The sequence below is a fragment of the Capsicum annuum genome, chromosome 2 (genome assembly GCF_002878395.1).
Source record: "Capsicum annuum cultivar UCD-10X-F1 chromosome 2, UCD10Xv1.1, whole genome shotgun sequence".
Lineage (NCBI taxonomy): Eukaryota > Viridiplantae > Streptophyta > Magnoliopsida > Solanales > Solanaceae > Capsicum > Capsicum annuum.
In genome coordinates, this window is record NC_061112.1 from 45,844,553 (window position 1) to 45,864,979 (window position 20,427).

Sequence of the window (20,427 nt, forward strand, 5' to 3'; positions counted from 1 at the left end):
TTCATAGATGTAGTACTATACAGAATCATGATAAAGCACACATCTCTTCGTTGACGTGCCTGTTTGTTCCATAATTTTACTATATCACTTCTAATTAATTATTATATATCATTTATGTATTAAAAATTAATAATATTTAATTAAAAAAAAGTAAAGTAGATATTTATAACATGTTGCTTTAACTATTTCAATTATAATTTTACTATATCACCTTTAATTAATTATTATAAGTCATCTAAGTATTTTTTTATAAGTATTTTGTATAGTATTTTTGCTATATCACTTCTAATTAGTCAATCACAATATTTGGTTGACTCTTACATATTAAAAATTAATCATGTTTAATAAAAAAAAGTAAAATAGACATTAATGACATGTCTGCTTCAAATGTTTCAACCGTCATTTTACTATATCATTTTTAATTAATTATTATAAGCTATTTAAGTATTAAAAAATTAAAAATATTTAATAAAAAATATAAAATAGGAAATAAAATGATAAATTAACTTTCGATGTTCTATATTAACTTGACATCTTATATGAGACTCAATTAAATTATTTTCATAGGTATTTTTTATAGGAAAAATTACCCGGATTAGCCACTATTGGGCTTTTATTACCACTTAAAGCCTAATTTTTAATTAATTACAATTCATAGCCCCCTCTTGACTATTAATTATTCCTAATTATAATTCATAGTCTTTCTCATGTATTTTCTCTCTTTTTCTATTTTCTATTATTCTCTTCTTTTTTTTCCTTTTTCCCTTTTTTCTTTCATTTTCTTTCCTTTTTTTGTTGCTTTCTCTTTATTTTTTATTTTTTCACTTTTTTCTTTTTTCTTTTTCTTTTTTTATTTATTTATTTTTGTAGCCTTACAGTTACACACTACCATAATTGTAGCCTAAATCATATTTTCTTTCTACTTTTTCATCTTTTTCTATATTTTTTTTTTGTACTTTTTTTTATTTTGCATTTTTTTTGATTTTTTTTTCGTTCTTTTTTATTTTTTTGTTTATTTTTTGTCTTTTTTTTTAAAATATTTTTTCGTTTGTTGTTGTATTTTATATTTTTTATTTTTTTGTATCATACTGTGTATTTTAAATAAATTTATTATTTGTAGTTGAGTAGTTTAGTTGCCAATATGTATAAATTATCATTCATATTTTTTTATATAAATAAGTATATTAATTAATTGCATTTGCTTGAGACTAAAATACATAAATATGCAATTTGTCTTTCAATGCAAATATATCATTGTGTTTCGTATCTCAAATTTATCATTTATATTTGTATATAAACAAGTATCATTTTGTATGCATATGGTTCAAGTTGTATAAACATGTGTCATTGGTACAGATGTAACATTTGTATTTGTATAATTTATTATTTTTATTTTTATTATGATGCAAATTGTATCAATAAATGTAAATACAAGTCTTCATAGAAAGAATAATAATAATTTTTTCTAATGTTTAAAGATACAAATGATGATGTCAACTACAAATTTAAATACAAACAAATGAAATTACAAATACAAATACAATATACGATCAACTTATAAATACAAATATAAAATAATTCTTTAAAAATACAAATACATCGATGAAAATAGAATACAAATAGTACATAGTAACGGTTAAATACAATATGCAATAAACTTACAAATACAACTACAAAATAATTCTTGAGAAATAAAAAGATATCGACGAAAATAGAATACAAATACAAATATAATATAAATATGCAAACACAATAAAACCACAATACAAATATATTTTAATATAATATACAGTCAATTATAAAATACAAATACAAAATAATTTTAAAATACAAGTGCGAATTATATAAAATATAAATGATGGTGCGAACTAACAAATACAAATACAAGTGCGAACTATAAAATACAAATATAATGCGAACTACAAAATATAAATACAAACGTGAACTTTAAAATACAAATACAAATGCAATTGTATCAATGAATACAAAAATATAAATGATGGTGTGACTACAAATATGATAAATAATTATGATATTTACGTTTTCATCCATGCCTTGTGCTCGAGTAGTCATATTTTTCGAAAATACAAAAAATATAAAATAGAACAAAAAATGATAAAGAAAATAAGTACAAAAAAATAAAAAATAAATAAAGAAGAAAGGAAAAGAAGAAAGAGAAATGAAAGTTACAGATAGAAGAGAGAAAAAAATAAAAAAAAAATTGAAAAAAATAAAAATAGAAAAATATAGAAAAAGGAAGAAGAAAAAACGAGAAAAACACGACAAAAGAAAAAATATAAGAAAATGAAAAAGAAAATAATGATAGTATTTTTTGCGAGACTAAATATATAGTGTATTTATGTTTTTATGAGTATAGACCAATAAGTAAAATTGAATACAACAACTGTGAATCGAATACAACGACTAAATAGGGATTGTATTCATATAAAATATGCATACATATTATCTACCAAACTGAATACAGTGGGCGTAAATCGAATACAGCGACTATAAATGATAATTATGTAAAATGTGGTTATGAAAGGTGGATTTTATAGCAAAATGCTGCTATTTTTTAAAGATCCCATTTTTTATATCATTTTTAATTAGTTATTATGAGTCATTTAAGCCATTTCTACTTCACTACTCCAATCATGATATTTTGTTGACTCTCGAAATTATATAAGTGTCACTTAAATTAAAATAGAAGAAAAAGTATTATAAATCATAATAATTAAAAACTTAAATTATTTTAAAGATATAATTGACTATTAATGACATAAAAGTTTATACAAAGAAAATATTATAAATTACAATAACTAACAGATTAAAATAATAAATTATAAAATCAAATAAATATTATAAATTATAATAATTGACAATTTAAAATATTTAAAAGCATATTAAAAATATAATTAATTATTTTACTTTTATTTATATTATATAAATTGAGATTAAAAAATAACCGTTGAATATCTAGTACAAATAATATTGTCCAAACAGTGCACTAGTCATGTCTGTGACGGGAGACCTCCCCTTTTCCTTTTCTCCGTCTTGTTTGTCCCTACGGTGCTTCTCTATTTTCTCGTAAAGAAAATACCAAGTTGCTGTCGTCGATCAAGTCAGTTGGGGATTTCCTTTCTCTTGTCTTGTGTCATGGAAAGCATCGGCCCATTGGCGGGCAGAGTGAGAAGCAAGTCAAAGCAAGCGTTGCTGTTGTGGCTCGATGGCGTTAGAGAGGCTTGCTGTCTCCACCGTGTCATCATCTACTGTCTCAGGTTCCCTTTTCAATCATTCAAACCATATTTATTTGTTTTACCCTTTCTCCTTCCAATTTTGATTTTGTTATGCTTATTTGAAGGTCAAAACAGCTTGCCATCCGTACGGGTCAATGTTTTTTGTTGAATGGATTCATCTTCTTAGGAAGGTTCTCTCTCTTTATTTGTCTCTCTTATATATATATACTGGCTCATTATATGTTATTTTTTTTTATCTCAATTTACGTGACACAAATATAATTTAGATAATTAATTATTAAAATAATTTTAATTTTTAATTATTATAATTTATAATACTTTTTTTTCTATTCCAATTTAAATGACACTGATATAATTTCAAAAGTCAATATATGTGGTATTAATATAATTTTGATAGTCAATCAAATGTTTTATGTTTGACATATCATTTTGTGTCCATTTTATGAAATATTATTAATTTTCTAATGTGACCATAGTAATTAATTAGGGGATGATACAATAAAATCACAATTGAAGAAGCGAAGAAGACATGTCTTAAATGACTTATAACAATTAATTAGGAGTGATATAATAAAATTACTATAAAAAATATTTGCAAAAAAAACATAAAAGGGTCTCATATAAGACATCAAATTAATTTAAAAAATCAAATATTAATTTATTATTTTATATCTTTTATATTTTTTATTAAATATTATAAATTTTAATACTTAAATAACTTATAGTAATTAATCAGGGGTAATATAGTAAAATTACGATTGAAGCAGTTGAAGCAGACATGTCGAAGATGTGCCTGCTTATTATTAAGTAGAATTAATACTTAAATAATCTATAGTAATTAATTAGGAACAATATAGTAAAAAGATTGAAGCAGTTGAAGCCGCTTATTATTAAGTAGAATATTACTTCCTCCGTTCCATTTTATATGTCGTCATTTTCTTTTTGGTTCGTCTCAAAAAGAATGTCATCTTTCTTTATTTGGTAATTATTTAATGGCTTAATTCCTATTTTATCCTTAGTGAGTCCTACTTTATAAAAAAGATAATTAAAAAGCAAACTTTAAGAGGGGCAAATTTGTAAACTTTACAAAGTCATCACTTATTTCTTAAACTCCGTGTCTGGTCAAATGGCGACACATAAAATGGGATGGAGGGAGTATTAATTTTTTATATGTAAATACAACAACAAGCCCAGTATATTCCCACCTAGTGGGGTCTGGGGAGGGTAGAATGTACGCAGTTCATATCAATACCTCTAAAGAAGTAGAAAGACTGTTTCCGATAGATCCCCGACTCAAGACACAGGACAATATATAAAAATATTCAAAGCATGAAACATGATAAAACTAACAATTTTTTATACGTAAATGATTTATAATAATTACTTAGGGGTAATGTAGTGAAATCATGATTAAAGCAGTTGAAAGCAGACATGTCGACCATGAGCAACCTGCTTCAGCTCCTTATTGTGACTTCTTATATAGGATACTAATAATATAATTTTTAATGCTTAAATAGCCATAATAAGTAATTAGGGATGAGATAGTAAAATCACGATTGAAGCTACGAATGTTGATCCTTAAAAATTTATTGATGAAATTTGCATAATGATATTTTAAGTTGTTCAAATTTTTGTGACATTGATAGTTAATTATATTTTTTAAATAATTTAAGTTCTTAATTATTGTGATTTATAATATTTTTTTCTACTCTACTAATTAGAAGTGACATAGTAAAATTATTATAAAAAATACTTATGAATTTTTTCTTAAGTGGCTCCATATAAGACATCAAGTTAATTTAAAACATCAAAAATTAATTTATCATTTTACATTTATTTTACCTTTTTTATTAAATATTATTAATTTTTTAATACTTAAATGACTTATAATAATCAAATATGGGTAATTTAGTAAAATTACAATTAAAGTAGTTCAAACAGTCTTATCATAAATATCTATTTTAGTTTTTAATTAAATATTACTCCCTCCGTTTTAAAAAGAATGACCTACTTTGATTTGACACCAAGTTTAAGAAAATAAAGAAGACTTTTGAATCTTGTAGCTTTAAATTTAAGTTGTGTTAAACATACCAAAATGCCTTTTAATCTTGTGGTCCTAAACATGCCATATGGAAAGTTGAAATTGAAGTATTGTCTAAAAAGGAAAGGGGTCATTCTCTTTGAAACGGACTAAAAAGGAAAGTAGGTTATTCTTTTTTAAACGGAGAGGGTATTAATTTTTTAATACGTAAATGACTTATAATAATTACTTAGGTGTAATGTAGTAAAATCACGATTGAAATAACTGAGGCAGGCATGTCGAACATGAGCAGCCTTCTTATATAGGATACTAATAATATAGTTTTTTAATGCTTAAATAACCATAATAAGTAGTTAGAGATGATATAGTAAAATCACGATTGAAACCGCGAAGCAGAAACCTAAGTGGGCCTCATATAAGACGTCGAGCTTATTTAAAACATCAAGAGTTAATTTATTATTTTATGTCCATTTTACCTTTTTTATTAAATACTATTAATTTTTTAATACTTAGATGACTTATAATAATTAATTAAAGGTGATATGACAAAATTACGGTTGAAGCAGCTGAAGCAGCCATGTCAGAAATATTTATTTTACTTATTTGTATTAAATATTATTAATTTTCTAATACGTAAATGACTTGTAATAATTAATCAGGGGTGATGCATTAAAAACATGGTTGAAGCAGAACAACTGAAGCAGGCATATCGACCTGCTGGCTGCTTCTGATATATAACTAATAATATATGTATACACATATATACATATATGTATATATACATATATGTATATATATATACAAATCCCGTTAAGCCGCCCCTGGGTCATCTTTGGCTACTTTTCCTTCCTCTTTTTTGTATTTGTTTGAGCTGTACGCTTTGGTAATAAATAATAAAGTTATTTATATATGTATATATATATATATATGTATATATATACATATAGGGCGGCTCAACAGGATTTGTGGCCTAAAGTCAACTTTAAAAAGTGGCCTTTACATTTAATTAATAAGGAAAAAGTGTCACATAAATTAAAACAGACAGATTACTTAAATTTCGTAATAAATATACGACATAAGTTTTTTTTATTAATGACTATACGATATGCAAACAAATTCCCATCTAATAATTTTGGAGTTGATTATTTGTTATAAAGAGTGAATCAAGTCATTAGTTCAATTCAAAATAAACTTAGAACTATATATTCCAAATGTATGAAAAGAAAAATTAACATCGTCTTAGTACTACAAAATTGAGATAATTAAATGAAGAGAATTAATTGACATTGAGAGTCAAACTATATAAATTTTGACTCTTATATTGAATATATTTTTTCGTTATGTTGACATGTGAAAAATGTAATACATATTACATTTTATATAGTTTTTGAATATCTAAATTTTAAAATATTGTATTGATTTTATCTTATTTAGCTTCAAAAATTAGTGAAATTGATTGCCGGAAAGTAAAAAGTGGCACATAAAATAAATGGAGGAAGTGTTTATCTAAATAACATATATTTGTTTGTAGCTAAATTTTATAAAATTTCCAAAAGACAAGCATAAATCTAATCTTTTGAAAATAATAACAGTGTTGATTCTATAATATATACTATATAATATTAATACCAATGAAATTATGGGGCCTTGAATTTGAGGGGGCCTAAAGCAATGGCTTTAGTTGCCTCCCCCTTGAGCCGGCACTGAGATGACCTTACACTGGCTGGCTTGGCATAACCCGAGCCAAGTGCATGCAAAGACTATCACTCAAGACATCCATACACCTTACTCTACTATACTAATATTATCGTGGATAGCAATCTATCTTAGTCATTTAGGAATTGTAAGCTGGGAATAGGCTAGCTCGTAAATAGACTTCTTGTATTTATTAGCTTTGTGATCACCTCTGCTGACATTGATGAGTTCTGATACACTCGAAAATTCCTCTCTCGCCACACATGGTAGACAGTTGCAGCTAAGCCCATTTTGAAAACACCTGCACCTTTGCTGTTTCCTTTTGCAAAACTTTTGAGCCCAAGCTACTTCACCCAACCAGCCTTTTAGTGCACCTCTGTATACCCTGCCGTTTTAGGATGTGTTGCCTTATACCTCCAGATACAGAGCAATTAAAGAAAAAGTGGTGGATAGACTCATCCTCACCCTGACATAGAACACAAGTTTGATCAATATCTCTCTTCCATCTAGCAAGACTGTCCTTGGTTGTAATCTACCATTTATGGCTAGCCAGAGAATGAAATTCCACCTGGGCGGCCTTGGTTATTACATATTAGCTTCCCCCACCCAACCTTTGGGTAGACACCCTGTAATACCTGGCAGATCTTCTTTATGGAAAACTTGTGCATATCAATAAACTCTTGCATTGTAATCTCAGCATCCACCAGGTATTGTTTGGCCTTAAAGATAATCCGGATCGTCCATGAGGCTGACTTAGTTGACCAAGCATCGCCCTGCTTGATGTAGTATGTGTGCACCCAAACCACCGATAACTTCTCCTTCTGGCATATATCCCAAAGCAGCTTACAGATGGCTGCTTTGTTCCACAGATGCACATTTAACATGTTTAAGACCCCAGCTACCTTAGGAGTACACACCTTATCCCATGCTATCAATGATTTCCTTTTAATTTCTGCAGACCCTGACCAAAGAAACCTCTTACATATCATTTCAATGAACTCAACAATTTTCTTTGGCAGAATGAACAGTTGAGCCCAAAACGTTTGAATGGAAAATAAGACACTTTTCAACAGTTGAGCTCTGCCTGCATATGATAGAGAAACTCTTATTAATGTAATGATAGGTTTCTAGTGGTCTATGAATAAGAAGTGAAGACCAAGGGAGACCGTTATTCAGATCCCGACAGAGACAAACAAGCTTGGTGATATCTTCCTGAATATCTAGAACTTGGTGTGGTATGTTGGGCTGTTAGGTACTCAGTGGAATCCTCCCAAAACCATTATTATTGAAAAAGGAAGAAGATGGGTTTCCAGCTACATTTTGCACCATGAGATAATAACTATACAATGATTTTGTGGAAGTCTAAAGAGCTTCACTATACATTAATATTTAATATTATTATGCACGAACTTAAACTCCACGTGAGTTTTTAGTAAATATTTTAGAAGTAGTATGCTACCGGTTTAAATTATAATGAAGTGGACCTTAATAGATACATGCTGTTTGAATAGCCGACTCAATCTAATTTGGGGTTGAAATGGATGTTGATTGACTGAAGTATGACGTTGGCGAACATGCTAATACTAAATAATTACTTTTAGGGTTTTCATTTTAGAAAAGAGCTCCTTGCTTGCAACAGGAGAAATCAAAAGCTCTTGATGATTCTGTGTAGTGACAACATTATACTATGAGCAAAATGCACTTATGTCACCTAGAATATTTGAAATAAACATTTTGCATAATGACAGGTTAACTATTTCTCAAAGTAAATAGTTCGGTGAACTTGTCTTTTAGAGAATCATAGTTTTGTCACTTGGAAGGAAGTTGGACTGCAAAGACAGATATTTTGAATGCAAAGGGCCTTAATGATAGATTATTTAATTAATCATTCATAAATTGAAGGCGGATATCTAGTGCTTTCAAAAGACAAAACAATAATAAAAGATATATGGGGGAATGCTCTAGACCCTGGCCGGGACCATCACTCGGTGCCTTAACTTGCCCAAGGAAACACTAATATGGCATGACGCATAGAGCATTATCAGAAATGGAAAAATTTCAAAATAAAATTCTAGTCGGGATACTCATTCATTAAGTAAAATACTACGTTTTTCAAAATAAATACTTCTAATTAATTAATAACTAGAGGTTCATGAAATGGCTCTAAGGCCAAAACTGAAATGCAAATCATAGTAACATGCTAGTCATAGGAACATGCTAGACTGATCTATCTATGCAGCCTTAACTGAAATAAGTCTATCGGGACAAGGTACCCACATGACCATAGCTAAGCAAAACAAAATGAGATGACTATGCCCCACAGGGAGAGTGGGGCTCACTAAAAGTTGAGTTTGTAGACCCTAATGTGAAATCTGATTGCTTGTCTAAGTGCCTAAACCTGCATTTTGAAATGCAGCACCCCAAAGTAAAGGGATGAAGTACATATTGAATTGTACTGTATGTAAGGGCAGAATGAAACATGACACATAGCTGAAAGGGAGAGGGCAACCAAGAAAAATTCTAAATCATAACATAGAAATAAGATAAAGGGGTAGAAATCATTAGTTGACCTTAACATTTGCATTTCTCCATTCATTAGTTTATTATTTGAGTTTATAGTGTAATCGACATGATCCACGTTGTGAATACATGGAGTCTGATCTCAGCCCCATCAATTAAGTTATCTGATACTTTGTCGGGTATGAAACATACATAACATAGTTTCGCTAGCAAAGGATCCGTAATGTGTCTCGTTGAACAACATAAAGGATATGCCTGGCTCCAAATCCTACGTTGGCAACTATTGTTTCAGATGCTTGTCGTATAGGTGTTCATGGTGTTCGTAGTGAGTTTTCATGAACAAAGCTCATCAAAATCATACCTTGCCCTAGTTATCCCATGGAGGAGAAATTTTGGTTTTTTTTCAATAAATAGGATACGTGGAAGAACAATAATGTTCCCACGCAATGGAATAGCCTTATATACCTTAATCTCTCCAAAATAATTGAAGAACAACTCTAACTTCGAAGAACTCCAAAAATCCATTCTTGAACATTGTGTTAGGTTTTCTCGGACACCCAAAGATTATAGCATAGAATCTTGTTAAGAATTTTGTAATTATTGATTAGACGTGTTTAAAAATACTTAGTAATACATGGAACTTATCTTGGTGTTGGAGGTTGAGGAGAGGAGAGAAAACCAACTTAAGGGCGTGAAAGAATGAAAAATTTCAGAAAAAACGAACTTATATTGAGTCCCGTCGGCCCTATATGCGTCGGATATGCTGGCTGCGTATGCTGCGAATGTTCTGCAGCAGATCTAACGCACATCAAAACCAGAAATCATGGCAAGTTTTTGGCCGAAATGGAGCCAACATATTGCGATATGCAGCAGCATATTGCTACAGTTCACTGCACTGCCTCCTTTAGTAAAATGATCATATTTCCTCATAGAAAATTCCAAATGATGAGCGGTTCGATGCGTTGGAAGGAAAACTTGACTCGAAGACCTTTAATTTGGTGGGTAATTCACCACCTAATTCTTCATATTTTGGGATAACTTGTTTGAAGTTGGACCTTGCGCGAGCTTATGCGAAAACTTACTCTATGGGGAGGCTTCCAACCCAACTTTGTTTTATAATTCTCTTATGACCTTAAATCACCTAAACACACTCCGCACACTCAAACCTTGATCTTTACACCTAAGTACAACCAAATTCACCCGGTACAGGTCTATTTATATTTGTCAAATAGATCAAACCATAGCCTGAAGGCACGAGGTGTTACATGAACAAATGGTGTGATTTAGCTAAATTAAATGCTTGGTAGTAAAGGTGACATTCTACCAGCACGTTCTTAATGCTGAATACAACTTTACCATTCTAAAAAAAAAGGTGACATTCTAGTATGAGTAAAAGATCATGGAAGAGCGCCAATTGGTGGCATCAATGCTACCTATTCTATTTCATGTGTACTGTACTGGAAGGTGTTATGGAGAATTTTTTGCACAGATGTTTATGGTCCACATAACAATAAGGTAAGGACTTATGCCTTGAATTAGCAGCAGAGAGTGTCCTATGGGATATCCCATGGGTCATAGGAGGAGATTTTAGCGTCACAAGGTTTGGAGGTGAAAGGAAAAAATTTCAGCGGTAGGTCACGGGTAATTTGTTGTTCTCTGATCTTATCAAGATTTATCATTGGTAGACCCACCATTGTAAGGGGCAAGATACACGTGGTCAAGGGGTGAGAACAATGACCAAGCCCCTAGAATTGACAGATTTCTCACATCATGGGAATGGAGTGAAGCCTTCAGAGCAATAAAGCAAGCCACCCTACCTTAAACTTTATCAGATCACGAGCACATCTTGCTGGAACGTGAATTAGAGACAATCAAATCATATCTCAAATTAAAAATATATGGTTGAAATAGATGGTTTTATTGATAAAGTAGAATACTAGAGTTATAATGTAAATGTCAGTCTTGGCTGTATTTTAATGCAGAAGCTTTTTAACAGGGATATCAAAGCTTGGATAATGAGGAGATATTTTGTAGAATTGAAGAAAGACCGTGTTCGATGTTTCTGGAACCGTAATATGGCTTTAAATACCACCCTTGTGCTGAAAGATTAATAGTATATCTTATCTCTCTACAAAAAGAGGATAAAATTTTGGTGATCATTTCTGTAATTGACAAAAATGCTGAAAATAGGCCACTATCAAAACTGGAGAAACATGAGACCCTTGTGGACCTGCCCCTCCCCAGGCCCTTTGCATAGCGGGAGCTTTAGTGCACCGGGTTGCCCCTTTAACAGGAGAAATACGAGAAAATCACAATTTATTTGCGCTTCAAGAATTAGGCAAAGCAGAAGAGACAAAGAAGATAAAAAAAGAAAACTATAGTGGCTAGGAAAGCTCCGGAGATTCTATGGGAAATTGAAAACGTCGAAGTAAGCTGTGGCTTATAAATAGGAAGATGAGGAGATAAGGGGCGAAGGATATTCATGATATTCGGAAAGATTTCTGTTCATTCGCTCTGCGAGCAGAGCGGTATACCGAAAAAAAGAAGCGACTACCTTACTTAAATCATGGAGATGAAAGTTTACATGCCTTTGGTTGAAAGAAAGGGACAAACACATGAAGTTCTTTCAGAGAATGGCGGATGCACACAAAAGAAACCACAATAACAAATCAATGGTGAGAGTGGAAATTATTGAATACAAGAACAATGTAGAAAATGCAATTCCTACCTTCTCCCGGCTGCTATACACAAATATGAACATTGGGACCAACTGTCTAGCTGGAGGAACTGATTAGTAACTTGGTGTCACTGAAGAGGAAAAGGAATGGTTGGGGATAACATTCGAAGGTGATCAATTATGGTGCCCCAGCCAAGGACTCAGGCCCAAACGACTTACAATGCCATTTTTCTAGAAATCGTGGCATATAATAAAAATGATCCTGAGAGCCCTAGAAAACTTCCACCAACACTGCCAGATGATTAAAAGCAAAGCATTTGTAATACTTCTTTTACAATGTTGGTGCCAAAAAAGAATGGGCAATTGGGTTGAAAGATTTCATGCCTATAAGTCTAATTGCAAATGTATATAAAATCTTAATTAAGGTATTTGTCGAAAGGATGAAGACAAAAATAAATAAACTGGTTTTTATTTACCAAGATGCCTTCTTACATGGAACACAAATCACAAATTCTGCTCTCGTAACAAATGAAATCTTGGCTTAGAGATTGAAACAAGGGCAAATAGTGATATGTAATCTGGATATTGAAAAGATATTTTGCCATCTTAGTTGGTTAGTTCTATTACTGGCACTACAAAAATGAGCTTTGGTGATAGATGGTTGAAATGGGTAAAATTTTGCATGTGAATGATCGTACTCAATCCTTGTTAATATATATTAGACAAGGAGACCCTTTATTCCCCGTCCTGCTTGTATTATAGTTATGGAAGGACCAAATAAACTATCGGAAGTGGCAATACAAAGGCAATGGATCTAGGGGTTTAGCATTGGCTACAAGAATGTTGGTTTAATCAATTTACTCACTTTATGGAGATGACACTTTGACTTTTTGCGAGGCAGAACATATCCAAGTCCTACTACCAAGAGTGATGCTTCGCATCTTTGAAGCACTATCAAGACTGCATATTAATATGAGGGACATAATATATGCTTTGAATAAAATATTCCCTGGAGCTTGCTGATATTTACCGTTGCAGTTGGTACATTTCCTACCACTTATCTTGGCCTACCACTAGGTGATAAGTTCAAGTCTATATAGATTTGGCAGGGTATATTAGAGAAATTCGAGCGACGAGCATAGATTGTTCACCTGGCAAAGACAGTAATTGGCCATGGGAGGTTGTCTTTAATAAATAGCGTGTTAAATGGTATATCAACATAGTTCATGTCCCTATTCCCCATCTAATCAATGTTCTAAGTAGATGGACAGACTATGGAGGGATTTTCTTTAGAAACAACTCTTAACACAAATTTCTCTTGGTTAAATGAGACAAAATTGTGCTTCTATAACATTGTGGAGGTTTGGGAATAAGCCAATAAGGAATCTAACTTGCATAATAAGAGTTTACTTATGACGTGGCTATAGATATATTCTAATGAGCAAAACACATAATGGAGTCAGATCATAAAGGCTAAACATGGTGAGTGTTGGAATATGAATAGTAATAACATATTGAATTCTACTTGGAAAAGAATTGTAATATAGTGTCCTATTAGGAATAGGATTACAATGTAGTGTTTATAAATAGGGTCTCAATATAATAATTTAGGTACAACAATTTCAATAATGTTTTCTCTCATAATTTTCACATGGTATCAGAGCAGGTTTTGTGAGAAAATTTTTAGGAAGAAAACTCAATAAGACAGCCCGGTACTTCAATTTCTGGCGACTGTCAAGTCCAATTTGAGCCCTCGTCTATTTTTTAAGTGTTGTATGCAAAAACCAACACCACCATGAGGTGAGAAACACCCCGGCAAACAAACCCCAGTGCTTGAATCTCATCTCCGGCGATCCCCTGCCGCCACGCGCGGCCGATATTTTCTGATTTGTGCTTCACGCGCCGACGCGTGCGGTTTATTCCGGCCAAGTTATTTTTTCCATCTAGGTCGCCACTTCATTACAAGGCTGTACCAATAGTTTTTTTCTTGATTCCGACAAGTCAAGATTTTGATCGTCGGAACCTAAATTCTGGCAACTTTTACGACAATTTCATTTTTTTTAGTAGCCTCGCTTATTTATTCCGAGGCTGCTCATATGATTATTTTCTGATTCCGAGCAACTTTCGAACATCAGGTCTTATATTCGACGACTTTCCTTTTTTTTGGGGCCAAATTCCAACAGTATTTCTTTTTCATGATTAAATCTGAATCTTAATGAGGAGATCAGAAACTCATCTGTCAGAGTTTATGAAGAATCACCGAAGGGAAGGTCAATTTGGAAGATCTCGACCTAGGTTTAGTTATTGTAAAAGGTTTGGACATACTCGTGGCGTATGCTATTCTCGACATAAGTGTAGTTATTGTAAAAGGCTTGGACATACTCGTGGAATCTGCTATTCTTTGCATGGTCAGCCATCTAAAAATGCTCATATTGCTCAGTCTAACACCACAGGTGATCAACGGGTATATTTATCTGACAAAGAATTTAATGAGTATCTTCAGTATTAAGCAAGTAAACATATATGTCTACCAATAGCCTAAACTGCAAAATCTCTTACCTTTGGATCATGGGTTATGGACTAAGGCGCGCTTCTGACCATATTTCTGGTGACAAATCACTTCTGTCTGATATTGTTTATTCACAATCTTTTCTTGCTATTACTTTAGCTAATGGAATTCGAACAGAGCCAAAAGGAGTTGGATAAGACAAACCCTTATCTTCTGTCACTCTAGACTCTAGACTCTGTTCTTTATGTCCTTGGTTGTCCTTTTAATCTTACATCTGTGAGTTGTTTGACACGTGCTCTTGATTGTAGTATAACCTTTTTTGATAATTCTTTTCTAATGCAGGACCGCAAAACGGGACAGACAATTCGCATAGGACATGAATCACAGGGCCTTTACCATCTTACCTCTTCAAATTCCTTCACAGCATGCTCTGCTACAGATCCTTCCGACCTTATACACAAATGTTTGGGACATCCTAGTCTATCCAAGCTACAAAAGATGGTGCCTAGTTTGTCTGGTCTATCCTCATTAGATTGTGAGTCGTGTCAACTTGGGAAACACACCCGTGCTACTTTTTCACATAGTATTGCGAGTCGCTCAAAGTCTATTTTCTCATTAGTACATTCCGATATTTAGGGTCCTAATAGAGTCAGTTCACCCTTAGGATTTCGTTACTTTGTTACTTTCATCGATAATTTTTCAAGATGTACTTTGGTTTACTTAATGAAAGATTGTTCCGAGTTATTCTCTATATTCAAAAGTTTTTGTGCTGAAATACAAAATCAATTTGGTGTTTCTATTCGTGCTTTTCGTAGTGATAATGCTTTAGAATACTTATCCTCCTAGTTTCAGGAGTTCATGACTCATCAAGGAATCATTCACCAAACATCATATCCATACACCCCTCAACAGAACGGTATAGCAGAAAGGAAAAATAGGCATCTCATTGAGACTGCTCGCACTCTTCTCATTGAATCCCATGTTCCACTTCGTTTTTGGGGCGATGCGGTCCTTGCATCTGGCTATCTCATTAATAGAATGCCATTATCTTCGATCTAGAATAAGGTTCCCCATTCCATACTATTTCCTCAGTCACATCTCTACTCTATTCTCCATTGTGTTTTTGAGAGCACATGTTTTGTTCATAACTTAGCCCTAGGAAAAGATAAATTAGCCCCTCGTGCTCTCAAATGTGTCTTCCTTGGTTACTCTCGAGTTCAAAAAGGGTATTGATGCTATTCACCTGTTCTGGGTCGCTACCTTATGTTCGCTGATGTCACATTCTTTGAATCTCAACTTTTCTATACATCTTTTGATCATTTTATTATCTCTGAGTTTTTATCCATACCTCCGGTCTTACCCACATCAATCTTTGAGGAATCTACGGTTACTTCTCCATCTCCAGCTACAGTGCCACCTTTTTTAACTTATCATCGCCGCCCACATCCAGTATCAGTCCCAGATGATTCATGTCCTGCGCCTGACGCTTCCCCTACTGCGGACCTTCCTCTTCTTAGTCAACTAGTTGCACTTCAAAAAGGTATAAGATCCACTCGTAATGCTAACCCACATTATACTTTCTTGAGTTATCATCGTTTGTCATCACCCTATTATGCTTTTGTATTATCTTTGTCCTCTATTTCCATTTCTAAGACTACAGGTGAAGCACTTTCCCATTCAGGATGGAAAAACAGGCTATGATTGATGAGATGTTTGCTTTACATACGAGTGGTACTTGGGAGCTAGTTTCCCTTCCTACAGGTAAATCTACTGATGGTTGTCGTTGGGTTTATACAGTCAAAGTTGGTCCAAATGGTCAGGTTGATCGGCTGAAGGCTCACCTTGTTGTCAAAGGATATACACAGATATTTGGGCTTGATTATAGTGACACTTTTTCTTCCGTGGCTAAAATAACATTTGTCCGTCTTTCTCTTTATGGCTGCATTCGTCATTGGCCTCTTTATTAGTTGGACGTTAAGAATGCTTTTCTACATGGTGATCTTGAGGAAGAAGTTTATATGGAGCAACCACCTGGTTTTGTTGCTCAGGGGGAGTTTAGTAGCCTTGTATGTCGATTGCGCAAGTTACTCTATGGTTTGAAACAATCTCCTCGAGCCTGGTTCGGAAAGTTTAGCACAGTTATTCAGGAGTTTGGCATGATTCGTAGTGGAGATGATCATTCAGTGTTTTATCGCTAGTCTAAACCAAATCTGTGTATTTATTTGGTGGTTTATGTTGACGATATTGTTATCATCGGCAATGATCAAGATGGTATCACTAACTTGAAGCAACATCTTTTTCAGCATTTTCAAACTAAAGACCTTGGCAGATTGAAATACTTTCTAGGTATTGAGGTTGCTCAGTCCAGTTCAGGTATTGTTATTTCTCAATGCAAGTATGCTTTAGACATTCTTGAGGAAACAAGAATGATGGGATGTTGATCCATTGACACTCCTATGGATCTAAATGCTAAACTTCTGCCAAGAAAGGGGGAGCCACTCAGTGATCCTGAGAGGTATAGGCAGTTGGTTGGAAAGTTGAATTATCTTACAGTGACTAGACCTGACATCTTTTTTCCTGTGAGTGTTGTAAGTCAGTTTATGACTTCCCCCTGTGATAGTTATTGGGATACAGTTGTTCGGATTTTGCGATATATAAAGTCATCTCCAGGTAAAGAATTACTCTTCGAGGATCGAGGCCATGGGCATATAATTGGATATACTGATGCTGATTGGGCAGGATCACCCTTTGATAAACGTTCTACATCTGGATATTGTGTTTTAGTAGGAGGTAATTTGGTGTCCTGGAAGAGGAAGAAACAGAGTGTGGTTGCTCGATCTAGTGCCGAAGCAGAATATCGAGCAATGACTGCAGCAACTTGCAAGCTGGTTTGGATCAAGCAATTGTTGAGAGAATTAAAATTTGGAGAAACTGGTAAGATGGAACTTGTATGTGATAATTAGGCAACCCTTCATATTGCATCTAATCCAGTGTTCTATGAGAGGACCAAGCACATAGAGATTGATTGTCACTGTGTCAGAGAAAAGATACTCTCGGGAGATATTGTTACAAAATTTGTGAAGTCGAATGATCAACTTGCAGATATTCCTCACCAGTCCTCGTATTAATTACATTTGTAACAAGCTTATGACTTGTATGCACCAGCTTGAGGGGGAGTGTTAGAATATGAATAGGAATAACATATTGAATTCTACTTGGAAAGGGATTGTAATGTAGTGTCCTATTAGGAATAAGATTGGAATGTAGTGTCTATAAATAGGGTCTCAATGTAATAATTTAGATACAACAATTTCAATAATATTTTCTCTCATATTTTTCACAGTGAGGATAGCTACTAGCATACTAAATTAACTCAATACCCATATGATTTGCCCGTGAAAGTTCATAAGCTATGTTGCTCGGACTCTTCAAAAATGACAACGGGTGCATGTCGGATTCTCACAAAGTAGTGTATTTTTGGAGAATCCGACACTGGTGCAGCGTTGAAAGTGAAGAGTCCGCACAGCTTAGTTCATAAGTAAGCTGTTCTGAATTTCCAGCTGCAATACCCACCTTAAAGTGGGTAATGGAGGAGTAACCAAGGGTGTGGCCGAGTGGTCATTGAAGTGGGTTGAGAACCATGAGGTTTCAGGTTCAAGTCCTAGCGGAGACAAAAAACACTAGGGAATTTCTTCCCATCTGTCCAAAGACTTGGTGGATAGAGTTACCCGGTACATATGTTGGTGAGAGGTAGCAGGTGGCCAGTGAAATTAGTCTAGGTCCGCGCAAGCTAGACTGGACTCCACGGTTAGAAAAAGAAAATCACCTTGCAAGAGGAATTCCAGCAGCTCTATCAGCTTTCTTTGCTTCCCATGCCACAGATAACCAATATAGCAGAGATGACCACTGGATTTTATTTTTTAGAAGAAACATACAAGACTGGGAACTGTGGAGGAGGTTATGAATCTTTTGGCAAAACTGGATGCAGTTGCGATTAACTCTCTAATGAAAGATACGTTGGTATGCAATAATAGCAAAGTTGGTATGTTTACTGTGAAGTCATTTTACTTAAATATGTCCAACAGCAGCAACATCATCAAAAATTGGCCATGGAATCTAGTCTGGAAAGTCAAGATCCTTACCAAGATTGCATGCTTTAGCTGGACAGCCCTCTCTGGTGGGTGTTAACACATGAGAACTTGATAAAATGGGGTGTCTCACTCAGAAGCAGATGTTATATGTTCTTACTACAGTCTGAAGATACATGCCATCTCCTACTCCACGGTCATCTACCTAGAGAAATTTGGTCCATGTTCTACTGCCTTTTTGGGGTACAGTGACTAATGCCCTACAGCATCGAGAAAGCCTACAAGAGTTGCGATTAATGAGAAGTCAGGAAAACTATCCAGAAGAAGATATGGCAGATGGTGGCATCTTGCTTTTTTTTTTTTTGGGTGTTTGTGGACATATGCTTTGATTGATTTTTAACTCCATCACACATACTTATAACTAGGTGCTACATTAGTCCTTTTGGTTGGGGTAGGCTTCATACTGTGGATAGTTTCAACCAATTTGACTTTGGCATCTCCTTAGAACACATATAGGAATCATTGTAGTGGAGCTGTTCCTTTTCTTTACTATCCTTGGAATTCCTGCATTTACTTGATGCTGTTCAATGAAAAATAAAACTACTTTACTTGATCCAAAAAAAAGCAGGGATATTATGACATACAAAATATTGATTATTAGATCTTCTACTAAATTACTAAATGAGCCTTCAAAATGATGTTATTATACTCCATTGATAAAAGAGAAAAAGAAGCATGGAAGAAATCCACATAGGAGGTTTGAACCTATCACCTCTGTCAAGTAACAAAACAGCTCTTCCACATAGGAGGTTTGAACCTATCACCTCTGTCAAGTAACAAAACAGCTCGACCACTGGAATAGGAGCATACACTTGTCAAGTGGTGTCATTTGATATTATGTGTTTTTCCCTCATGTATTATTTACTAGTGGGATGTAGCCCGTGCTGGCTGTGCATGGTATAATCCCTCCGAGGGCAACTCCCATACAATTCTTGTAAGGATCGGAGAAGCTTCTATAAGGATTCTCACTTCTCTCTTAAGGGTGACATGTATTCTTATCTTCATTTTAAAGATTCTAGAGAATTTCTTAATCAAACTCATTTTCTAAAGGTGAACTTAGCCAAAAAAGTCTTTTTTTTTCCGTACAGTCTCAACGTCCTCGTTGAGAGTCACTCGATGAGATGTCTAGTAGTTTGTGACTTGGTCTTCGAATCCTAAGTCTCAGCCTTTTTCCGGCTTGCCTCGCTCTTAGGTTGGCCTTTCTACTTGACTAAGTAGTACCCCTCTTCAATTGGGCTTATTGCTATTGATTCAATGATCTCTATAGGACGTGGTCAACGAGAATTAATTAGTGGGGACAGACCCTAATAGCTGTTAGTCTGTAGCATATCTGTTGTCAGCACACAAACTAAAGAAGAAATCTCAACATTAGCTTGTATTTCCTTGCAAGAACAAAGGGAATATCATTTTTTCCTCTTAAAGCAGTTGAAACCAAGCAGGAGCATGCTAATTAACTAACAATTCAACATACATTTTTTTTCAATTATTATTGCTTGTTTTCTGATGGTCTCCGTATCCTTTCTCAAAATTTCGGTAGAGGGCTTGTTCATCATCACAGGAACCGCCCTTTGTAGATTTTC

The 20,427-nt window shown here is 33.7% G+C and overlaps 1 protein-coding gene across 3 annotated transcripts in view; it reads left to right on the forward strand.

The window, feature by feature from the left end:
* Window positions 1–2,968: 2,968 nt before the first annotated feature.
* LOC124895755 (protein EI24 homolog) overlaps window positions 2,969–20,427 on the forward strand; it is a 29,765-nt gene continuing 12,306 nt past the window's right edge. The window contains exons 1-3 of one of the 3 annotated variants that reach the window (XM_047406189.1): window positions 3,136–3,278; window positions 3,372–3,427; window positions 15,042–15,448. In XM_047406189.1, coding sequence (XP_047262145.1) covers window positions 3,227–3,278; window positions 3,372–3,427; window positions 15,042–15,335 — 402 coding nt within the window. In that variant the 5' untranslated portion in view covers window positions 3,136–3,226 and the 3' untranslated portion in view covers window positions 15,336–15,448. Of the gene's footprint in view, window positions 3,279–3,359; window positions 3,428–15,041; window positions 17,846–20,427 lie in introns of those variants that run through there. The other 2 variants (XM_047406194.1, XM_047406185.1) reach the window with 2 other exon arrangements.